The sequence below is a fragment of the Phyllostomus hastatus genome, unplaced genomic scaffold (assembly GCF_019186645.2).
Source record: "Phyllostomus hastatus isolate PE091 unplaced genomic scaffold, TTU_PhHast_1.1 phas_contig_173, whole genome shotgun sequence".
Taxonomy (NCBI): domain Eukaryota; kingdom Metazoa; phylum Chordata; class Mammalia; order Chiroptera; family Phyllostomidae; genus Phyllostomus; species Phyllostomus hastatus.
Genome location: NW_025333668.1, coordinates 841,176 through 864,918, shown reverse-complemented (window position 1 = coordinate 864,918; position 23,743 = coordinate 841,176). Strand labels below are relative to the sequence as shown.

The window sequence follows — 23,743 nt, the reverse complement described above, 5'->3', positions numbered from 1 at the left end:
TTCTCAGCAGGACCACTGACCATACCAAAGAAGGAAGTGACTTTCCTAAGGATACACCATGATCTGAATCTGGACTAGAACTCAGCTCTCTTCTACCTGCTGGTCCATTGCTCCAGTCATGCCCCCTACAACCACCACACACAAACTAATCTCTTAAAACTCCCCATCCCTTATATCCACAGGTCTCAGTATTGCTCACTGTGCAGAAAGGCTTTTTTTCCTTGGTTTGTCACTGCTGGTTCACCATCACCATTGATAATGCCATTTTCTTCCATTTCTGTTTGGATGATCTGATCCCCTTTGAGTACTCTCAGAGTATAAAACAAATCCTGCAGCCTTGGATAAAAGCTTCAGGATCTTTCTATTGGTGAGACTACCTTGTAGTCTTGCCCCATCTCTAACCATTATAGAAACAAAAAGTTAAAATGTAGAATGCAGCTGTAAACCTTCCAAACAGTCCTGTTCCCCCAGGGAGTCCTCAGCAGCTGTCTCTGAAAGGATGCAGCATTTATATTCACTCCCTGCCACTTTAATTGTTCTTTGCTTTATTGTTTTATGTTTTCTTGTTAAAGAAAGAAAGGAAGTAAAGTTGAGAAAGTGCCAGGAAGTTGAGTGATTTCCGATTTCACTTTCCTACCTACTTTAGAATTGAGTATTCATCCCCATATTCAAGGGTGATAATTCCAGCCTTGTTAAATAACTTTAAAAATTGGAAACAATATGCACACTTGCTAAAAGGAATCTAGGTAATGAGTGAGGCACAGGAATGACATTGAGGGGGTTACATGGTGCTCACCTTTTGGAGGATGCTGAATGGGAGGGGCAAGCAGAACTTCTAGGACAATGAAAATGTTCTATACCTTGATCTGCATGGTGATTTCAAGGATGTGTACATATGTCAAATTTTATCTAACACTTTATTATATATAAGTTATACTTCAATAAAAATAAATGTATCTGAAAAAGTACTATGTGTATTGATATGAAACATGTTCACTATGTGTGGTGTGAAATGAGAAAGAAAAGCAATTTGTGAAATAGTTTGCATGGTATAATCATATTTAGGGGGTTAAAACAAAGGTTGGCAGCCAATGGCCCATGGGCCAATCTGTTGTTGTAAATAGCCTTTTACTAGAACAGAGCTGAGTTCATTCATTTATATATTATCTACGGCCGCTTCCATGCTGTGTGTTAGTCCCTAGGGCTCCCATAAGATGTACCACAAACTGAGAGGGTTAAACAACAAGATTATTTGTCTCATAGTCCTGGAGCCTGGGAGTCTGAGATCCAGGTGTTGACAGGGCCGTGCTCCCTCTGAAGGCTCTAGGGAGGGGTCTGTTCCAGCCTCTCTCCTGGCCTCTGGTGATTCCTAGGCTTATGGCAGCATCACTCCAACCCTCACATGGTGTTCTCCTGTGTGTCTGTGGCCAAATTTCCCCTTTTTCATAAGGACACCTGTCCTTATGGTACCCACCCTACTCCAGTATGACTTCATCTTAACTAGTAACACCTGCAATGACCCTATCTTTAAATAGGATCATATTATGAGGTGCTGAAGGTTAGGACTTCAACATATGAATTTTGGGGAGAGGAACATAATTCAGGCCATAACATGTTACAACAGGAGAGTTGAGTAGTTTCAATAAAGACCATCTAGCCCACAAAGCCTAAACTATGTATTATCTTACCTTTACAGGAAAGTTACTAATCCCTGTTTTAAAAGATGTGTGTATATGTTTGTGACTCTATATGTGCACATGCATACATTTGGAAGGTTATTCACCAATACGCTAACAGAGGTTGCCTCTGAATTATGGAATTATGGACAATCTTAATTTTAATTATATTCTTGATATTTTCTATATTATTTGGGGTTCTAGAAACTATTATGTAATCATTTTTATAATATAAATACACAGTAAGCATGTTTCTCTTGGGAAGAAGAAACCTTGTTTTTATTTAGTCCCTCTCCCCTTCCTGCCTGCTACCACCAAACCCTCCTGCCCCTTAATAGTTCACTTTGTTCTGATGCAACTGTTCTAAATAGGCCGCTGTTCTCCACTGTTGGGAGTGCTAAAGGCAACACTTCACAAACCAGCAAACTCAACTGTTTACTCACTTGGGCATAAGGATTCTCATGTCTTTATTTAGCTGCCTCTTGTAACTTGGAGAGAAAAGGTTCTGGCTTTTATCTCCTCATTAAAAATAGATCCCTTTATGATGAGAGGATGGACTGGACATGAGTCACCATCTCCAGCATGAAAAGTGTGTGATGTGGTATCAGGCTTTGGGAATTGGGCCCCAAGACAGTATCCCACCATTCCTGTGACTCCTTCATTTCTTGTCATTGCAGGAAACTGGATGCTTTCATCTACGATGCAGCAGTCTTGAATTACAAGGCTGGGCGGGATGAAGGCTGCAAGCTGGTGACCATCGGGAGTGGGTACATCTTTGCCACCACTGGTTATGGAATTGCCCTCCAGAAGGGCTCCCCTTGGAAGAGGCAGATAGATCTGGCCCTCCTCCAGTTTGTGGGTGATGGTAAGACCTTGGGTGACCCCCTGCTTTGGGGGACTCGAGACCCTTATACTTTCTGTTTCTTCATTGGCTTTCCAATAGATCTTTGTGTGATGAACTTGAACACTAAAAATTATTTACTGAGTGCCTATCATATGAAACCATGATTCTTTGGGTTTTTTCTAATGGAGCCAGTTAGATAGCTACATTTAGAGGAATCCATTTTTTAAAGGAATCCATTTTAAGGATGCAGAAGTGTCCATCTCAGTGAATTTTGGAAAGGGTTGAGCAAGTAGATTTAAAGGAAAAACAGCAACCAGGGTAGTCTGGGAGCCACAGTGGCATTAATTCATAGGTCCTCTCTCTGCAGAAGTGGTTTTCAAGACGGGGGAGGATTTTGTGCCCAATGGGGCACGTGGCTATGTCTGGAGACATTTTTTATTGTATGTTTGTTACTGGCATCTAGAGGGTAGAGGCCAAGGATGAGGGATGCTGGCAAGTATCTTAACAAGCCCAGGATAGCCATGCCCCATATCTCAAAACACAGAATTATCTGATCCCAAATGTTAGTAGTACTGTAGCTGTGAAACTCTGCTCTAGAGTGATGACATTACATAACCAGTTTACATTAAGTACCCATGTCTAGTCTATTCTAAATTCCAAATTCCAGATGAAGAATTCTTGGCACATTTTGGGTCAAGGACTCTTTCCTGGACATATCATGAATGAATAAAATGTGGGACTATATTGTGCTAACACAATAGCTCCTGTTATTATCCCATGAAGCATGAAGGAGGAGCAAGTTATAGAAAAGGTATAGGGAGCAAAAATTTCATGGATTTTTAAGTACAGTCTACTTTTTGACTTAATATCATGCAAAAAAAAAGTTTCCACTATCAAGGGGATCATAGTCTAATGGGATTATGGCATCCATGAAACTGCAGAGCTAATTGGGTCAATTTTATCTCCAGCAATGTTTCCTTCTGTCTGTCCTTCTCTTTCTCCTCATTGGTGATCTCACCACAGCCCGTTCAATGACATTGTTTTTAGAGTCCTATTGTGGCTGAGATGGCAGGTTCATTTTACTCTGAATTGACAGCCCTGAGATAGGAAAAACAAGGCCTGCAGAGATGGCAGGTTAACACTGAAAATTTGAGTAAGTGTGAGTAGGGTACAGACACTCAAGACATAGGCAGAAGCAGTATTCAGGAATGAGTGGTGGCTACAGTCAGAGTGGCTATAAAATATGCTATGCCTGTCTACAGCTACAAGAGGAAAATCTGGTGACTACTGTGGCCAGATACATTGAAAAGGGCAGAGGTTAGTATGTAGGGTTGATGTGAATTTGAACCAAGTACATAATTCCTTACAGTTTCTCCTCCTCTTTCTTCTTTCAGAATTGAACCCTAGATTCTCACAGTCCTACCAAGAAATATAAATGTGTTTTATATTTAACTCCCAAATAATAACATCTGATTTTTAAATTCCTTATAGGATATTTGTTTGTACCTTCCTCAGATCATGAGCCATGTTCTCCACTGTGAAATAGTGCTTTGTGGCTATGCTGGCCAGCTATAATTGTGAAATATTAGAGGCATACAACAATAAGCATTTATTTTGCTCATGGGAGTGCAGGTTGGGTGTCAAAGCTCTGCCTCAGGCTATGATGGTTATGGTGACTCTACTCCCTTTGCAAGCTATGTGGTCTCTGCTCCATGTTTTATTCTGGGTCTCAGGCTACCTAAGAGAAGATTAGCAGCTATCTAAGAGAGGCTCTTTTCTTGTCTAAGTCAGAGTCACAAAAAAGAACACCTTACTGCCCATGCACATTTCAAGTCTCTGCTTCATCACATTCATGTCTGTTGACTCCCTTCTGCCTAAAGCAAATCAGATGACCAAACCCGAGGTCAAGGAATCAAAAGTACACTCAACCTTTTAGGAGAGGAGTTTTGGAGTTATATGACAAGGGGTGTGGACACAGAGAGAGTTGAAAAATTGGGGTTAATTGTCCCATCTACCACAGTGGTTGCCTAAGCAACTCTACATGGGGCAAACTACTCAGTAAACAAGAATCTTATTTCCAGTAGTAAACATCACAAAATACTGAACATAATGGATAACTGGTCAATGAAGAATTTCATGAATAAATATGCACATGGATGAATGATCAGTGTTGGGATGTGTTTCATTTGACAGGAAACTTTAAATATGATGGATAGCTGTCAAATAATGAATTCTAACTCTACTCCTACTTACTATTGCTGTCACTCATGCAGAATCTGTTATGAAACAGGCACATATTTAGGTAATAGAATATGCCAATTATCATACTGGATACATTACATGTGTTCTTTAATTTAATATTCATAACAACCTTATGAAGTGAAGAATTGTTTACACTCATTGCACAGAGGAGAAAACTGAAGCTCAGAGGGCTTGGAAGCCTCCTACCTAGTCAGGGGGCAAAGCCTCTATTTAAGGGACCTTATTCTAGAAGGGGGTCAATTATGTAAGACTCTTGTTACATTTAATTCTCTAAAGCATCTTTTGAAGTTGGCTAATTAGACATTTGAGATTTGTAGACCCTTTAGAAAGGAGTAATTTAGTGTATATGTAAACCAAATCTATTGTCCTATTTATAAATAATTCTGTGAAGGAGGTGATTTTCTTAGCCCCATCTGTGAATGAGTATAAAAATATTTACCTGATAAAGTTGGTGTAATGATGAAATGTGAGGATGCATGTAAAGAGCTTAGCTAACATATCACCACCAACATCATCACCACCAGCACCACTACTATCACCATCATCATTATCATTGCCATCATTATCACTGCTACCACCATAATCAGCATCACCAACACCATTATCATCACCATCATCATTGTCATTACCATAATCGCCATCATCACTACCATCATCATCATCATCATCTTCCTCCTCTTCCTCATCATCATCATTATCACTGTCCATCCACAACTCCTTCCGTGTTTAACATACCTTAGTTAGTGTTGTATTGGTGATAACATAGTCAAGTCAGTATCACAGAAAAAAACAGAAAATGTCCTCTTTTTGGCAAACAAAAAATAAAAAGTAAAGGCATTTAGATAGGCCAGAGGCATGTTTCTTGTACTAGCAGAGCATCTAAATTCTTATAAATATGTTCTGGCTCATTGCTTTCCTGGTCAGACTGTCGGGCTTGGGAAATGTGTCTTCTCAGCTTCATCTTTAGAGACCATCTGGAGGCAAAGACATTGGAGAGAAAATGACGTTGCTCCAGAGGGCATCTTAACATAATCTTCATGGAAAGCCATGTCCAATTCTGAATGTCTCTCTAGGAGTAAATACATGCATTAACACAGCTGCATAAATATTTCACTTATCTTATGCAGTTTCAGCAGGATTAATTATGCTCTAAAATTAGACCTGTAAAGAGCATAGTGCTGAGCAGTACCTAATTATTATTCATCCTCTAGAATAGAGTGTTTATCTCTTGTTATAGAGTAACTTCAGTGGACGATTATGAGTGTAATGAGTGTCAAAAGTATAAAAATTTTTCTTAATGAGCTGTATAAGTGCAATGTTTGAGTGGAGTGTTTGGTTATTTGGGTAACCTCTTACATGAAGCCTGCTAGGCATCTCCCTAGGAAAAGGGCCACCGATCTGCCTGAAGAGATACACAGGATCCCAATACGATCTTGCCTTCATTTTTCTATAAAATCATTGTATCCTTTCTGAAACAGTAGAGTGCATCATGGGGATCTTTGCTCTCAGTAGTTTTAAGTAACAACACTCATAGGTGCTTTTCAGCTTTGATCATGAATATCCAACATTTACTGAGAAATATACCTTCCTAGGAACTGATGTTCCAAGAAAGGAATGTCACAGTCTTTTTCCTTTTTCCTTCCAGGAACTTACAGTCCATTTGGTGGGTTAAAATATCTAATCCCAAAATATGAACATTTTTTAATCCTTACCTGAGCACATGCTTACCAGTTTTAGAGAGAGGGGAAGGGAGGGAGAAAAGTATCAATGTGAGAGAGAAATATTGATGAGTTGCCTCCTGCATGGACCCAACTAGTGACAAAATCTGCAACCTAGGCATGTATCCTGACCAGAGATCAAACCTACAAACTTCCAGTTTATGGGGCAATGCTCCAACCAACTGAGCCACACCAGGCAGGGCTGAACATATTTATAATAACTTATGTACATGAAGTAATACAGACGTGTGTGTATATATATATTCTTAGGTGTCTGGGGTAGGTTAGAAAGTAGTCAAGGTGAAATATGAGATAAACTAGTTTTTTTAAGATGAAGAAATGAAAGGACTGAAAAAGTCATGAGGATGTAGTGAGGTGTAGACAAAGAAGAGAATGGGCCAGAATTAATAGAGCTTCATTCATTAACTCATCCAGCAACCAGCAAGTATCTATTGAGTACCTGATATCTCTCTGGCACCTGAAAGATAACACTTGAATGATAACATAAATAATGAGTAAATCAGGCCTAAAAATGGCATTTCTGTCTTCAAAGGGGAGGTTGAACAGGAGATCTCATAGGTCCCACCAATCTCATGGATTTTGTAACTTTTTATGTGACTTAGATTTGAAGAGAGAGAAGGAAGAAAGATCAGAGAGCTTAAAGCCCTTTTGAAGTATACAAGCAAAAAAAAAAAGATATTGAGAACAGATTGTGTAATAATACTATTCAAAAGCAAGTAGTGCTGATAAAAAGGGAGGAAATGATTGTTTTGAGCTCACACTCAATGGTCCAGCTCTGTGCCAAGCATATCACAAACAATTTTAGTAACTCCATATAACATTCTGGAGTTGATCCTTATTATCTCCATTTTGCAGACCAGGAAAGTGAGACTCAGTTAAGTTAAGTGAGCTACAGCAGAGCTTCTCAAACTTGAACAGGAATCACCTGGGGATTATTATGTCAGCAGGTTTGGGAAAGAGAGCCTGGGATTCTGCACTTCTGACAAGCTGCCAGGTGATGCTGATGCTGCTGGTCTGCGGACATTCTGTGTAGATTGTAAAACTGAACTATGTTTATGTAACTCCAGTTCTGATCACCGTTCCATTAAACTATGCCAGTGGCCAGATCACCTTAGTTACAAGTAATATGCTTAAGCATGGACAAACATTTAGTCTTCCATTTTGTACTTTGCTCAATTTTCATGGTTTCAGTTTATTTTTAAACTCAGAAATACATTACTTGTCCATGTCTGAGACATTACTAGCCTGAATTCACTGAACAAATAAAATTAAATATATTCAATCACCATATATTTTTATAAATTATTTATATGGTATACCCCATTGTACTTTACATCATATTTAGTTATATGTGATAGATATCACATATGAAACACTTGAAAGATATGACACATGTATCTCTTATATTAATATTTTGTTAAGTAGGTGACCAACTCAACCCATTTTGTGGGGCCTCTCCCAGTTTTAAAACTAGCTAGTGACCCTAGTTATCTCATACTGGGGCATATGAGATAGATGTGTATGAAATAGTTGATGTATGCTATATATATATATCATTATATATACCATATATTATATTATACGATATTACATATACACCATATCATGATATTATATATACCATATATATCACTTCAGTTGATAGGTACATTGGGTACCTATCCATTCCCTTTATCCCTTTTGTTCTACAAGTTTGCAAGCAGTCTTGTCCAGATTGATAACAAATTGGAAGGGACCACACACTCTGCTCTTGTATTAATTCAGAACCTTGCTGCATTTGACTCTAGAGCTTTGAAAATCACCACTCCAGGATAAAGATGCTCACAGATCTTGGAGTGGGGGAGCGCTAGAGCAGAGTCCATGGAGAGGCCTGCTCCCTACTTCCCAGTGAGTCAATGTTAATATTCCTGGTTTCTTTATGTGTTGGCTACTCCTCCAATGAAGCATGCAGGATGGCTTTAGATGGCATGGGACCCCATGCTGCCAGCCAGGGTACAGAGTGTTTGTGTGATTATAGAAGTTCTCTGTGTATCTAATTAGGATTCTCATAAATTACTCTGAGCCACTGGATGGGTTGCTAATATCCTTAGCATTGGCCTTGTCCAGCTTCCCAGCTTAATATCTTTGGACTGACATCTGATTCTCTGGGAGAGCTAGACAGCCCCTCAGCTTGGGTCATGATGACCACCAATGCCTCTGCTCTGAGGATCGATACATTTGTGAGCAGCCTTTGTAGCCCATCTTTTTAGGGCGGGCTTAGAAATAGTATGGCAGTGTGCATTGCAGAAATTGCTGAAGGCCAGCCCACTCCTAAATACTTTCCCCATTCAGTTTTCTACAGCACCTGCAGTTCCACCATCTTTAAAAAATTCAGTTCTTTTATCAATGGAATTGATAAAAGAATCTTTTTTCCCTCTTCTCCTAACCCCATTGTTTGATTTGATGTTTGGCCCATCCTTCAGCTTATATGCCACTCCATAAAGACCTCCTTAAAGTCCACAGCTCTCAACTAGATGCCCTTATGAACTATAAACTCCTTTAGCTCCATACTTATAGCATTCTTGTGGCATTTAGCAAAGCAAATGAAGGGTTAAGATAGAAGGTTCTATAACTTCCTAGCTGTATAACTTTGGGCAAATGAATTTCTGAGTTCCAGTTTCCTCATCTTTAAATGAGAGCTGTTTAAGGAGTAAGTGTGAGAACGAACAAAGAAACTAGCCCAGTGCTTGGCATATAATAGATACCTACTCATTGCTGCCCTGTCTGTGTGCTCTGGCTTACGGCAGTGCACTGCATTATAAGTCTTTTGAAGGCAGACACTATCATGCCCATGCCCATTCATGTTGCCTCTCTCTCCCCTCAGGTCTCACTACTGAGCCTAGCACCCAGTAGGTGCTCAAGTAAAGTTTGTTAAATGAATGAATGAATAAATGAATGAACAGATTTAATGCCATTACAGATATACTTTTGTAGGTCTTATATCATCAATTAAATATCTTTTCTGATGAGGGAGATGCTGTTTTCATTAGGAAGGAGATTAGATATCTTTAGGGAGGGAAAAGCACAAGGTAATCACTATCCAATCTGACAGACTTCTCAAGCCTCTGAGCCCCTATTACTGTAAGACAGAAGACAGATTCCTCCACTGTCTAATCTGCATACAATTGTAGTCAAATACCCCTGTTTTACTTATTCTTTTTAACAAACCCTCTGGAATGGATATAATCAGCAAGATGATATTTTTTCTGGGTTTTAGGACTGGAGCAGATCATAAATTATTACTGAGTTTTGGTCAAGTTGGTAAACAAGAGAAAGAGTATTTTCCACAGGGAGTGGCAAACTATGGCCAAAACTGTGGCCATGGCCCAAATCCAGCCATTGTCCATTCTTGAAAATAAAGTTTTATTGAAAAACAGCCACATCCATTCACTCTGGTATTTTCTGTGGAGGCTTTCACACTACAACAGCAGAGTTGAGTTGTAACAAAAATCATATGACCTGCAAAACTCCAAATATTTACTATCTGGTCCTTTCTAGAAAAAGTGTGATACTTTTGAGATCATTAACTCCTGGTCTTGGACTGTCTAGAGAAAGACAAGGAGGGAAGACTTAAAATTGTAGGTTGTCCAGTTCTCCTAAGGGAAAAGGAAAAAATTAAGATGACAAGAGGAAGAATAAAGGAGAGAGAAGTATGGGGAACTAAAAAGGGACAGATACATGAGGGAAAGAAATAGAAGGGAAGAAAGTAAATGAAGAGGAGTAGAAAATTATAAAGAAATAAAAACAGTGAAAAGCCAAGAAAGGGGGAAAGAGTGAGTGATAGAGAAAAAGGAGAGATGAAGAGAGGAAGGAGTAGGGAAGGGAGGTCAGAGAGAGACGTGTGCTAGGTGACTAGTCAAGCAGTATTCAACCTGAGCATCTGTGGGGCAGGCTGTATTTGCTCAGCTGAACACTTAGCACCATTGCAGACGAAACTGAAGACCCACTGGCCCATCTTGGCTCCATGATGGAGCAAGGCACAGACTACCGGCTGACTCACTCCTGACTCGGAGATGTCTAATCTATCTCCCTTTGGCTCCCCTGCCAGCATTTCTTCGTGACATAGGTGCCTATGTCCTCAGATGACTCAGCAACACCCCACTGCAACCATTTAGAGATAAATGCCAAAATAAGGACAGGGGTTTCTGGGGAAAGGAGGTACTGAGAATCTCTTCCCCTTTAAGGGGAAAAGACAGTGTTCCATTCTATAAATGGAAGTCGTTCAACAGTTACCATTATCATTGTTATTTTTATAGACATTTATAACAATAGGTAATGCTTATGGAGGGATAACCATGGGTCACAACATAATCTCAGTCCTTAAATGTATTAATTTCATTCAGTTCTCAAAATGATGAAATAGCATTAGTTACGATTATTTATCCCTGTTTACAGATGAGGAAACTGGGGTACAGGTACGTTAAGTAAGGTGTCCAAACTAGTAAGTGGCAAGCAGGTGCCAGGGCCTTCCTTTAACCATTATGCAATGTTGCTTCTTTATCTTCTGTAACCCTCATAGGCATCTCCTAAGGCAGGTTTTCTTATCTGGAAAGAGACAAAGCTGTGATTTAAAAGATCAGTCCGAGTCCAGAATAAGTGTTCCTTCCTCTTTCACTGATGAAACAGCATTGGTCTCCTGCAGATGATGCTGGGCAAAATAACTTGGTGACAGACATTGAGAGTGGGAGAGAAAGTGACCTACACTTTTTTCTGTGGAGAAGGAATCTTGTCCATGCCCCAGGCCCTGGCACTGTGGGAACAGGCTCAGCCTAATTTTTGAGATCATTCAACCCTGGCTGTTAGGGGAAAACTCAGGACCCAGAAGCAAGAGATGAGAAGGAATGAAACAAGGACAGAATGTAATTAAGAGGAATCAGATGTTTGGCCCCAATACAGACTTGCAGAACAGCTTCTCCAGGTTCACAGAGACCCGATTTTGTTGCCCAAATTGCTTGTTCCCCACAGAGCTCCTCAGAGCTGCATAATCTCTGGCATTTCAGAAAGTTATTGTTTCTTGCTAAACATGCTTTAATCAAATTGAAACTTCAAAGGCAGAAATCATAGTTTGGGCTGAGCTAGGCTTATCTGCAAACCATGAACTTTCTAATGATTTGGCAAAGACCAAGTGCCATTGACAAGACCCCAATTTATTCACCCATTTGCTCATTCATTCATTCTCCCTGTAGACATACATTCAACAAAGAATAACTGAGCAACTTCAAAGCTCAAGGCAGTGGTGTGTAAAAATGACTGAAGACTCCTTGTTCTATTGCCCTTAAGAGTTATGTTATTTATGAAGATCCTGTGTCACTTCTCTGTGCACCAGACTTACTCACTTAGGGAACCTGTGGAAAATGCAGATTCTGAAGCTTTACTCCCCAGGGGCACTTTCACATCCTCTCTTAAATGTAAAATAAAATTTAAGAACCGCTCTTTAGGATAACAATATTTAGCATTTAGAAGCATCTCATTCTCTGATTGGCAGTTACTGGATACATATGCCCCTGGCCAACAGATCACCCACTCACTTGGGATCCATGAATTGGATGTTTGCCCTGTATTTTATTCATCCTCCTTCTCTCTGGCTCCTAACTGGCTTTCCATATCCAGAGACCTTGGCATTTGTGAAACCTGAGGAATAAAGGTGTGGAACTTGGAAGTGTTCATGTGCAAACGGTAAGGAACATAGGAGACATAGGGGTGGAGCATGAATGGCAGAAGTAATCAAATAGACTTTAATGCTAAACTTCCTCATTCAGAAAGAAACAAAATAGGCATGAAAGTGTTTGTTCCCAAAGATTTCATTTTCATGTAATACCAGTGTTAAAATAAAGCAGGCAAGACTGAGAGACCCACATTTGGAGACAATGAGCCAGTGCTTTATTGATGAAATTGAATATGAAACCATACTTAGATACAATAACTTTCCTGATCCCTTACGCCTGTGATGTGGATCCATTTAAAACCACTGAGAAGTGTGGCTAGAGGTCATTACTGGGGATAGGTTGACTGAGTCCGATTTTTTACATGCACACACATCTCATTTATACAGAATAGCAGCTTTGATGATATAAACCCAAAGGGGGTTATTAATTACCATTTTGATGCCTCAGCAACTGTCACCTCCTATATATAACCTGGAAACTAAGTTCAGGGAAAACTACTCATTGGAAATGAAATGTTTTCAAAAAAGGGAGTGTCAGTCTTAAGCAAAGCTTAGCAATAAAGGGCTTAACTGCTTCTCCATTGGCCTGTGACCAGATGGTACCACAAAAATTAGACTTGTTTATCTCCCTCCTAATTATAACTAGAGACATACTTGGAATAATAATGGAACAGTACTTAAGAAACAGATAAAATACATAAATATCCCAGACAGCCATTGACTCTTCCTTTAAGTCCACAGTGAATTTCCCAGGATGCCCCTAGAGACCCACAGTTGCACTGTTTGTTATCCATCTGGCACCAGGATTAGAGCAAGGTCACAGTGTCAAACTGTGCCTCATGAGCAGTGAATGGCTCAAACCAGGGAAAGTCAAATGTCAAGAGAACCATCAAAGTTGAAATAAGGCATAATGAATGACTTGCTGGTAAGTCAAACACTGATGTCATAGAACTTCATATAGTACTTACAGGTTGGATACAGAGACCCCAAATCCCTTTCAGTCTACATTTTTTAGTCACTTTGATTTGGCAAAACAATCTAATATACATATAGAAGCACCCCAATCTACTGCCTTAACATAATTATTTTTAATATATATTCCCCTCTGGTCCTTGTTACTTGCAAACACATTTATTTAAATAATTATTAGTCATGTACTCTTTTATATTCCACTGTTTCACTTACCAGTATATTTTAAACATTTTTTCATGTTACATAATCTGGTCCTCATAATTACTTTTAATTTTTGCATAAAATGTCATAATCATTATCAAACCATATTTCATTACTTTATTTTCTTAATGTTAAACATTTTATTTTTTGCCTCATGTAGATAATGATGGAAGGAACATCTGCATGCTTTTTTTTTTTACTTGTCTATTTTTAACAAATTCTTACTATAGATTTGGAAAGGCAAATGCTATAACTATCTCTAGGAGTCTTGATTTATGATGCCCAAATTGATTGTTGCCATCTAAATGTACTATTAATAATGAGTCAAGGTACCAAGTTTAAAACAATGTTGCAGCACTGAATATTGTGGGGGCTTTTTGTTTTGTTTTGGGGGATGGTTTTTGCTATTATAGAAGGCACAATGTGCTATCTTGGGGTTGCCTTAATTTGAATGCTTGAGAATACTAGTGAATGGAGAAAAAAAATCTGAGTTTTCTTTTTCATCTGTTTTCCAACATTTAACTACTTTACATATAACTTTTAATGAACATTTTATATTTCTTAGTAATTTGTTAAATTTCTATTGTAATATTTCACACGTATTGCAAGTGTCACAAGTGTCGCAGCATGGGGTGCAGCTAAGAACAAAGGCTTTGGGTTCAAACATAAGAAGTGATGTTTACCTGCTCCACCTAGAGAAAGTTACCCTTTTTAAGGGCCAGTTTCCTCCTCTTTCAGTTGGGGATTGTAATGGCACCAACCTCACCAACTGGAATGATAAGGGAACACCTAAATATTGTAGATAAAAACAATGGTAAGGATCCCCTTAAAATGGAATTTATTCTTGTTCATATACATAGTTTTCTTAAAAACCCTTTTGTTTCCTTCTTTGATTGCTTAAATAAGGATTCCACTATGTGTGGCCCCCAGGGGCCCATTGCCAGTTTTTGTGACTGACATCCTGTTGGAACACAGACGTCACTCACGCCCTGTGTGTGCCTGTGGCAGCGTTTGTACTGCAGGGGCAGAGGTGAGCCATCGTGACAGAGACCATATGGTCTCTGAAAAAAATTGCTAATTAGCCCTTTGAAAACAGATTGCTGACCTCTGGCTTCAATTATAAAAGTAAAAAATATATTTTAAAAATTTATTTTAAAATAATTCCAACAATACAGATGAATTTAACATAGTTCACACCTTTTTCTCCTATAAGACTTTTTTCTTTGTAAAAAGTTCACATAAAAAAGTGTTTCTTTCCCTGTTTAGAGAGACTATGTCTGTCCGCCTTCCTCATTGTTTCCTCTCTTGACTCCCAAAATGGTAAAACACCTGACGTTTTTACTAGGCCACTCATTCTTTTTTTTGCCTTCTATAAACTATCATATGCATTCACTATGTTGCACAAATCTCAATGTGCAATTAATTTTATACCACTGTGTAACTACCACCCAGATCAAGATCTAGAACATGACCACCATCTCAGAAAGCTCCCTCATGACTAATATCAGCCAACACCTCCTCCAACATGCTACCACCACTCTGTCCTCCATCATCATGGACAGGCTTTTCCTCCTTTGGAACTTCAGAGAAATGGTGGAATTATACAATATATACTCATTTGTATCTTTTATGTCATTAATCCATATTAATGAATTAATTAACTATAGCTCATTATTATTTTGTTACTGCATGGCATTCCATTGTATGAATACACTATAATTTATGTATTTGTGCATTTGCTATTTATAGACATTTGTGTTATTTTTCATTTTTGTCTGCTTTGAATATCCTTGCACTTTTTTTGGTGTATGTGGGCACTTAGTTGTTTGGGACTATACCTAGGAATGAAATTGCTGGGTCATAGAGTGTGCATATATTCCACTTCCGTCAATACTCCCAAACAGTTTTCAGAAGTACAGTGAATTTACATTCCCACCAGCAGAGCATGTGGTTCCTCTAATTTCTGAGTACCCTGTTTCTACCTTTTAGGAGAGAGGTAAAGCAGGCTTGCATAACTGAACTCTAGGTGTGTTCCTTGGTGGCTGTGTGGTTGAGGGTTGTAAAATCATAGCCAATATAATTTAGAGATTCAGATTCCTTCCCTAGCTTCCTTAATTTATGACCTTGGCTCCTCTAACTTGACCTCAGCTGCATCATTAATAGAATGGAGCAAGAGGTCAATAGTGTCTGTTGCTCCATTACAAAGGGGCTGTGATCTCTCACCTGAACTGGAATCTGAATATAACCACTTTCCTACCTCCATACACCCTCCCACTCATCCCTGCCTATGGTCCCACCACCATCCAGTACTTCTGACCTAGGATATAGGGGCAGGAAGCCAGAAAAGAACCACCACCCCCATTTTTCTCTTTCTGTTCTTCTTTCTTCTCCTTTTCTTCTTCCTTTCTTTCTCTCCCCTTTTCTTTCCTTTCTGCTTTCTTCTCTTTCTCCTTCATGCCACAGCTAAGTCTTGAGTGCTCATTAAGCTCACACTATCCTAGGCAGTGGGGAATGTAGATAAAATGGACAATGGATGTGCACCCTTTGCTTAAGGATTTTATAGTCTCAGGAAGCTTATTCACAACACTTTAATAAAAACAGAACTGAAAAGCAGTGATGTCATTTAGTTACTGAAAGAAAGAAGATATTTTTTGGCATGAATGTGGAATTACTGCTATCCTTTTTGTTTTTTCTTCTCTTATGGCTGCAACCTTTTAAAACACAAGGATTTCTTTGTGATATTAAAAAGTCCTCACACTCTTATACAATGAGTCACAGAAATTTGAGCACTACTGATTGGAAAAATGTGCAGTGTCAGAAAGTTACTATGAATTCATTTACACCTACAAATGCATATGCCTTTTAAGGCATACCAACTTGACCATTTCTATGTGTGTGAGACAAATTGGTTAAGCAGACTCCAGAAGTGCTTGTTAAGCATAGAATTTCCTGGACTTCTTGAAATTTTTCTGGAGTCTTACTCCAGAGAATTATTTCTTGCCAATTCTACCCTCTAATGGAAAATTGTCATTATGTACATTGTTTGACGTTTGACAGAGTTGCCCAGCTGTCTCTCCAATTTTCCCCTTTTCTTCTTTAAGAGACACAGGTTGGGGACCTGTGTGCATTTCCCAACTCCAACTTGCATGGTTGATTATGTGGCTGATGAAATCCCAGCCAGATGGAGACAACCCACAATGAATTCTATGGTACACGAGCTCCATCCACAGAGCAGAGACCTCAACTGGAAGGTGGAACATTTATGCTAAAGACAGCCTGTCTCAGAATCTAACTGGATATATTTAAGCCTATTTTTATTTTTGGTTTTATGACTTCTCAGCATTATACAGAAATGGAATATTCTGACATATAAATAAGGGAGACTTATCTTCTAAATTTTCTCTATTTGTGTTCAGAATCTTGTACTCTTCCTCTTCCCAGCTCCCACTCCACAGCAAAGGTATTTTTTTTCTCTCCAGCAAGTTTTTCAGTGACCCTCAGAGATTATGGATACAGAGATCCTAGGTTCTAAATGCTATTAATTCCAGATCCAAGATCACCTGTCTTAGACTCAAGAGTTTCAAATTAATGAAGCTAAGCCCCCAAGGTCATTGATAAGATGGTGACCGACCTTACTCTGTTTCAAGGCCACATACTAAATCCAAGATCTGACCAGCAGCTTCCTTCCAGGGCAACTGGGCAAGAAGACGACTTGGCCTCAACCCTGCAGACCCCAGGCTGTCCTCACTCCCAGGGCTGCCATTCAGATCTCACAGTGGCCAAATCTGGCCTCACTGAGAACACGAGCCAGTCAATGATGGTGCCCTAGATTTTCTACAAAGAAAGTTCTTCCTTTGCCATTTCCAATTCCATTCGGGCTTCTGAGAAACTCAAGAGTATCAAATCTCTGAGCAAGACATGAAAAAGGATTGAAATCGGGTCAGTCCCCCTCTTGTGTTCACAGCAAACCCTGAAGGGACCAGCAGCAATGTCATGTTGATGTCTTTGTCTGTGGATGGAAGTTGGTTTCCTGTAGGGAACCACTGGACTCTGTTGGTTGGACTTTGATTAGAACTTGCTTGCCCCCAGAGTCCGCCTTGATTTCCAGGTTCCAGAGTCTATTTTGGGCCCTTTTATCTGTGCTTTACAAATTACTTCCTCTCTTGGGTTCTTGCTGATCCTCAGATCAGTGAATCACCAGCTAATCAAGAAGGGAAGCCTTGTGTCATCTACAGTAAACACACCTCTATGGACCCACCGACTATGACCAAGACCTGTGCAAGGGACCAGGGATACAGAAAGAGTAAGACAAAATTCCCCACCCTGAATAAACTTACCTCCAAACAGGGAGAACGTAGAAGAAATTGACAATTATACTCAAGTGTGACAGGTTTTCTATTGACGAGATATCGCAATATCACCTGACAGGAGAAACTGTGGTCTCTTATCAATATCCCTATGCATTCAGGGAAAACATCTTAGAGATGGAAACCTCTTAGCTGTACCCAGATATAGCTATTGCCAAGTTTTCAGCATGATACCATGCAGTTGGTATATCCAAAGTAAATTGGTATGGTTTTGGTGATATTGATAACAATTTACAGTGGATATTTGTCAGCACTTTTTGTTATATTTCAAAAAAATTTTAATTGTTGTTCAAGTACAGTTGTCTTAATTTTCTCCCCACTAGTCCCCCCCACTCAGCCATCCCCACTCCCCACCCTTGACCCTACTCTTCTTTGGTTTTGTCTATGTGTCCTTTGTATATGTTCTTGAAAACCCTTCCCCATTTCCCCCCATTATCCCCTCCCACCTCCCCTCTGGTTACTGTTAGTTCTTAATTTCAATGTCTCTGGTTATATTTTGCTTTGTCAACACTTTTTTGCATGTGAGTTTCTCCCAATCATTACATATCCTGGGAGAAGGAGAGTTTAGTCTGTACATTCTGCCTGCCTTTGAGACCAGGATCAGTTTTGTTACTGTGATAGAATTTCCTGGTGACCTTTCTCCACACTATAGCAGCATTGTTCAAATTTTCCATCCCTCACCCACCTGTAACAGCATTCCTTATACTATATGTGAGGAGACACTGGGTTTCCAGGGACAATAGTTGAAGAATCTTGGGTCCACCAAGCATATAGCTGGTCTTATCCAATGGTCTCACTATTCCCAGGATACCCCAAATGCCTTAGCAGGAAAGCTGAGTCCTTTGCAATGGGTTCCTACTCTTCAGCCCCCCCACCCTTTGATTGCTTTTACTTCTCCAAAATCACAAAACATCCCATGTTTTTTCCTCCCTCTAGCCCTATGCCAATTCAGTCATCTCATTTTGCCATAATTACTGGTTTATAGGGCAGTCTTTCCCACAGGACTATGAGCTCATAGGGGCCAAAGACTGTGTTACCCACCTCTGTATGCAAACACAGAGATGCTGACCATGTGCTAAGTGCTTCAGAAATGTTCTTTTTAAAAAATGAATGAAAGAATGAATGAGTGAGTGAGTGAATGAAAGTGTGGGGGAGTAAGGCAAAACCAAATGATGTCTTTGAAGATCCAAAAAACATTAATTTTCTTGACTGGAAATGAAACAGAACATTGAACTCATCTTCTCCAAATCACACACTATTTCTTTCCATACCATCACTGCCTAGGGTCAGGTGTCTTGGGCTGGAAAACAAGGGAAGAAAATATGGAGATGTGTGCCTGCAAGGGTGTATGTGTGGACTGATTTTAGAACATGTATGCCAGCAAATTCTCAGGCCCTGGATGAAGCTAAAGGGCACAGGTTCAAAATGGACTTTTTGCAACTGACCTTGAAGGAGAAATGCTCAGAAAGTCTGAAGGCTAGTCACATTGCATGCTATAAAATCCTTTCCCAGAGAAATCCCCTTAGTGCTCAGACAGTCTTAGTGAATAGAATGAAATCTAATCTGAAAAGCAACTGCAGTCCCTGGGGAGGTGGGGAGAATAAGGCTGAAGGGGAAATAAGGAACTGATTTCTCTTACTTAGGACATAACAGATTCTTCTTGGAGGCCTAAGTCTTTTCTCTGGACATGCATCCTTGGACTCATAGACTCACAAATTGCAAGGGCACAGGGAGGGATATGTAAGCTACCCCATGCCCCAGCTTCCCTGGCTTCCAGCAGAGAATAATGAAATCTCCAGTAATGCTGACTGTGTAATGAGTGTGCACCAGGCACTGTATCTGTGCCACCTCACTCAATCCCATCCAACAAAACTCTTACATGGTAAATGCTGTTGCCCTTCATTTGGAAGGTGTTAGAACTGGCACTCAGAGAGACTGTTCAAGTTCCTTAACCTCATTTGTAAAATGGGTGTGAGAAAAGCACCAGTCACATTAAGCTGATATGAGGACTCTAAGGGTTAATGTTCAAAAATTCTAGTAGAGTGCCTGAAACAGAGAAGGATTTATGCAATTTTGTTAAATAATAGAAAAACAGATAAATGAATGAGTCTGGGGATGGATAGATAAGAGGAGTATCGAGATCAACATCAAATAGGTAGCAAGTGTTGAAGGTGGGGGTTGAATTAAGGAGTTCTGATTCTCATACTTCCTCCTGAGGCTATCTAGACCTTATAGTATGATTCAAGATGCTCCCCAAACCCTCAGAAAAGGGCACTACCTTCTATAGCTCATTCTAGTGTTTTCTACCTGAAATGTTCTTTTCTGTGATTTTCTGGATAGTGTCTACTTGAATTTTCATTGATTGCTTTTTACAAATCTAAAGCCCATGGCTTCTACCTGGTGAGTGAGTATATGGGTAACGTGAAACTCCCTGCTCATTCATGGGCCTGCACTGTCCGTATCCTTTCTGCACAGGATTTTGTCTGACCAATTCTGTACATTTCATGCAGCCTCTTGCAGCATCATCCAAGCTGCTAATGGAAGCAAGTCTCAGACATATGCACAGTGCTGTCTCAATTATTCTTGCCTGTTCCCTTTTAGATTTTACATTTTTTTTTGGTTCTTGCCTCTAGAAACCCACCACTCTGCCTTTTAACTGGCAACATTAGGGGAGAGAGATTGCTGTGACACACAGCCTTCCTAGGATGTCACAGAACACAGAGGCTGGCAGAGATGTGCTGGCAATGCCTTCTTCCCTGAAGACAGATATAGGAAGATCTTTTGAACAGGTGTAACTTCCATGGATGCAACAGCATTCTCAATTGTGCATGAGCTCTCTGTCTGTCATTAGAGGTATAAATAGAGAGGAAGAGAGCTCTCAGCTCTCAGGTGGAGAGAGGAAGACAATATGGGCCTGGCTGCAAACCCAAAGCTGCTCAGGCTCCCTCTGCTCCCAGAAGAGCTCTTAGTTTTTGTCTTCCCAGCAAGAATGAGTCTGCTGCAGGAAAGCCATTTAATTGTCCCATTTACCAGCTCCAGTTTACAACATCACTTTGACAGAGATCACGGCCTCTTTGTAATGGAGCAACAGACAGTGGAATGAACATCACAGAGCTGCTCCTTGGAAAAATGGCATTTGTTGCTTCACCCTAGCTGAGGACACATGAACTTCCTAGCATTTTACTCTCAAGTCCACTGCGAGTTCTCTTTTACTCTGTAATTTCTGTATTCATATGGCAGAAACACTTCCCCAACAGATCTGCACATTTTTTGTAGTGCTGCCCAATTTAAGCCTGGGGATGTAAGGAAAGAAACAGAAAGAGCAAATATGGATTCAGTGCTTGCTATATGCTGCAGGCCACAAGAAATATCAAAACCATAAAACATGGTCTCTGGTCTCCCTCAAGGAGATTACAATATACTTGAGTAAATTAAAAACAAAATAAGGAAGTATTTGAACTGCAGTTCAGTACACTAGTAGGAGAAGGCTATTAGGCAGGAAATGATTAACTGGAAAATGATTGGAACAGACTGTAAATGGTATTGAGAATTGTGCATTTTGTTCTCTTTTCAGAATGCAGGTCTGGTTTACCAAGTTGACTTATTCAGAAAGAGAGAGAGGTGTTATTTCGGCATAGGGCAGAGGAAAAATCTTTACATTTACATTCTAAAAGGAATCAAGATGATGTTTCTTATCCCCAGACTGAGCCTATTACAGACATACAAACTCGGCTCTCTTTGGGACAACACCAAAAGGAAGATGTGCTAAGAATTTGACAAAATAAGGTGAAACGACCCATTTCTGTGTCCTCACAAATGCCAAAGGGAAGGGAAAAGTCAGCAGCCACTGTATTTTTGAAGGGATGGCATCATTGTTTTTGTGAGAAGAAGTAATACTGTAAATCTTGAGGCACAGAGAGAGAGCAGAATTTGGACAGGTTGTTGGTGGTGTTAGAGGGACAACGAGATAACATTACATTTGTGACTGTGTGAAAGCACTGGAGGCTGATAGAAAGAAAGGACTCGAAATCAAGACATCCCTTCCCATCACTTTGGCTGCTCCACTGATTAACCAGCACCCTTCATTGTGGGTGAAGAATTCATAAATATGTACATTTCCTATTTTCTCCTTCATAAATACTTGTGCTGTTTAAACCCTAATTACAAAACTTATACACACGCGTATGGTTGTGGTACAATGGAAAATCAAACTGACATGAGGAAACACACAACTCAGGATTAAAAGCAATTGCATACACACTCACACACATTCACACACTCATACTCACATAATGCATAGTAAGGTGAAAAGAAGAAAAATCCTTAGGTACCAGAAACAGAGGGGGATAGGATATTCTCATGGTAGTTTTCAGCTGAGGTGCAGTAGCCTAAGGAGATACAAGCTGTAGGGGTGGAGACTGGGACTTTAACATCCACTGCATGAATCTGAGACTTTCAGTGAGTCAACATATCTGTGCAAAGGAGGTTAGAAAAACTGTCCGTCAAAGCAAAGAAAGTACAAGAAGGCTTGCCATCTGTTTGAAGTTCTGAGTGAGAAATTAAAAACAAAATGGGTATGAAGGTCTAAATGTAACTACTTAAATGGTGCAGTAATTATAGTAAAAAATTTTTCACACAGAAACTGGTGCATTGAAAGTCCCTGGAACCATGGTGGAAGCAAACCCTGAAATCCGCCATGGGGACATTTCTATACCCCAGTATGCCTGGGAGCCCCATGGAGAGTAGGGGAAGAATAAGTCTGCTGAAGATTAGCTCTTAATCAAAAGTTACTAATATCACAGGGAAGCAATCCACCATGAGAGTCAGCACACACAACAAACAGAAGATTGTGAACCCCAAGAACTAAGTGAGTGGGGAGGGAGGCAGAGCAGAGAATAATCTGAAACACTGTAGGGTTGAAATTATTAACTATAAAAGTTTAAAAAATAACAAAGGAGTAGGACATTACGCTAAAAGGAACAGGCACAACTTTGAAAGAGCCAGATGTATGCCACAATTAAAATAGATGAAAATTAAAATATAAAGTTTAATATTACTAATGAAAGAGTAAATGAACTGGAAAGTGTGGGAATCATATAACTGCATAACAGAGAGATAAAAGAATATAAAATATTAAAGCAAAGTTAATATCCTAGAGGATATAATGAGAAGATTCAGAATAGTTTAAATAACATTTTCAGAAAGGGAAAAAGAAAAGACAGGGTTATCATGTGTCATTAGAGAATTATGGTGGCACTACACCCCTTATTAGAGTGGCTGAAACACAGAACACTGACAACATTAATGAATGCTGGTGGAGATGTGGAGCAACAGGAACTCTCACTTACTGCTGGTGGGAATGCAAAATGGCACAGCCACTTTGGAGCACAGTTTGGTGGTTTCCTACAAAACTAAACATAGTCTTACCATGCACCCTAGCAATAGGCTCCTGGATATTTGCCCAAATGAGTTAAAAAGCTATGTTTACAGAAAAACCTGCACATGAATGTTTATAGCAATTTTATTCATAATTGGTAAAACTTGGAAGAAACCAACATGTCCTTCAGTAGGTGAATGGACAAACAAACTGTGCATCTATGCAATGGAATATTATTTGGAAATAAAAAGAAATGAACTATCAAGTCACTGAAACACACAGAAGAATGTTAAGTGCATACTATTAAGTGAAAGAAGCCTGTATGAAAAGGCTATCTACGAACTATATGGTTCCAGCCATATGATGTTCTGGAAAAGATAAAACTGTAGAGACAATTAAAAAATCAGTGGTTACAAGGGTTGGAATGGAGGGTAGGGAGGGATGAATAGCTGGAACACAGGATTTTTAGGGCACTGAAAATATCCTCTATTATGCTGTAATGGTACTTATGTGACACTATGTATTCAACAAAACCCACAGGACTACAGCACAAAGAGTGAACCCTAATGTAAACTAAACTATAGGCTTTAGTTAATAGTAA

At 39.6% G+C, this 23,743-nt stretch overlaps 1 protein-coding gene across 1 annotated transcript in view; it reads left to right on the top strand.

Moving 5' to 3' along the window:
- GRIN2A (glutamate ionotropic receptor NMDA type subunit 2A) overlaps nt 1-23,743 on the top strand; it is a 386,027-nt gene that overhangs the window by 343,331 nt on the left and 18,953 nt on the right. Inside the window, exon 11 of the mRNA XM_045833744.1 lies at nt 2,354-2,541. Coding sequence (XP_045689700.1) covers nt 2,354-2,541 — 188 coding nt within the window. The remainder of the gene's footprint in view (nt 1-2,353; nt 2,542-23,743) is intronic.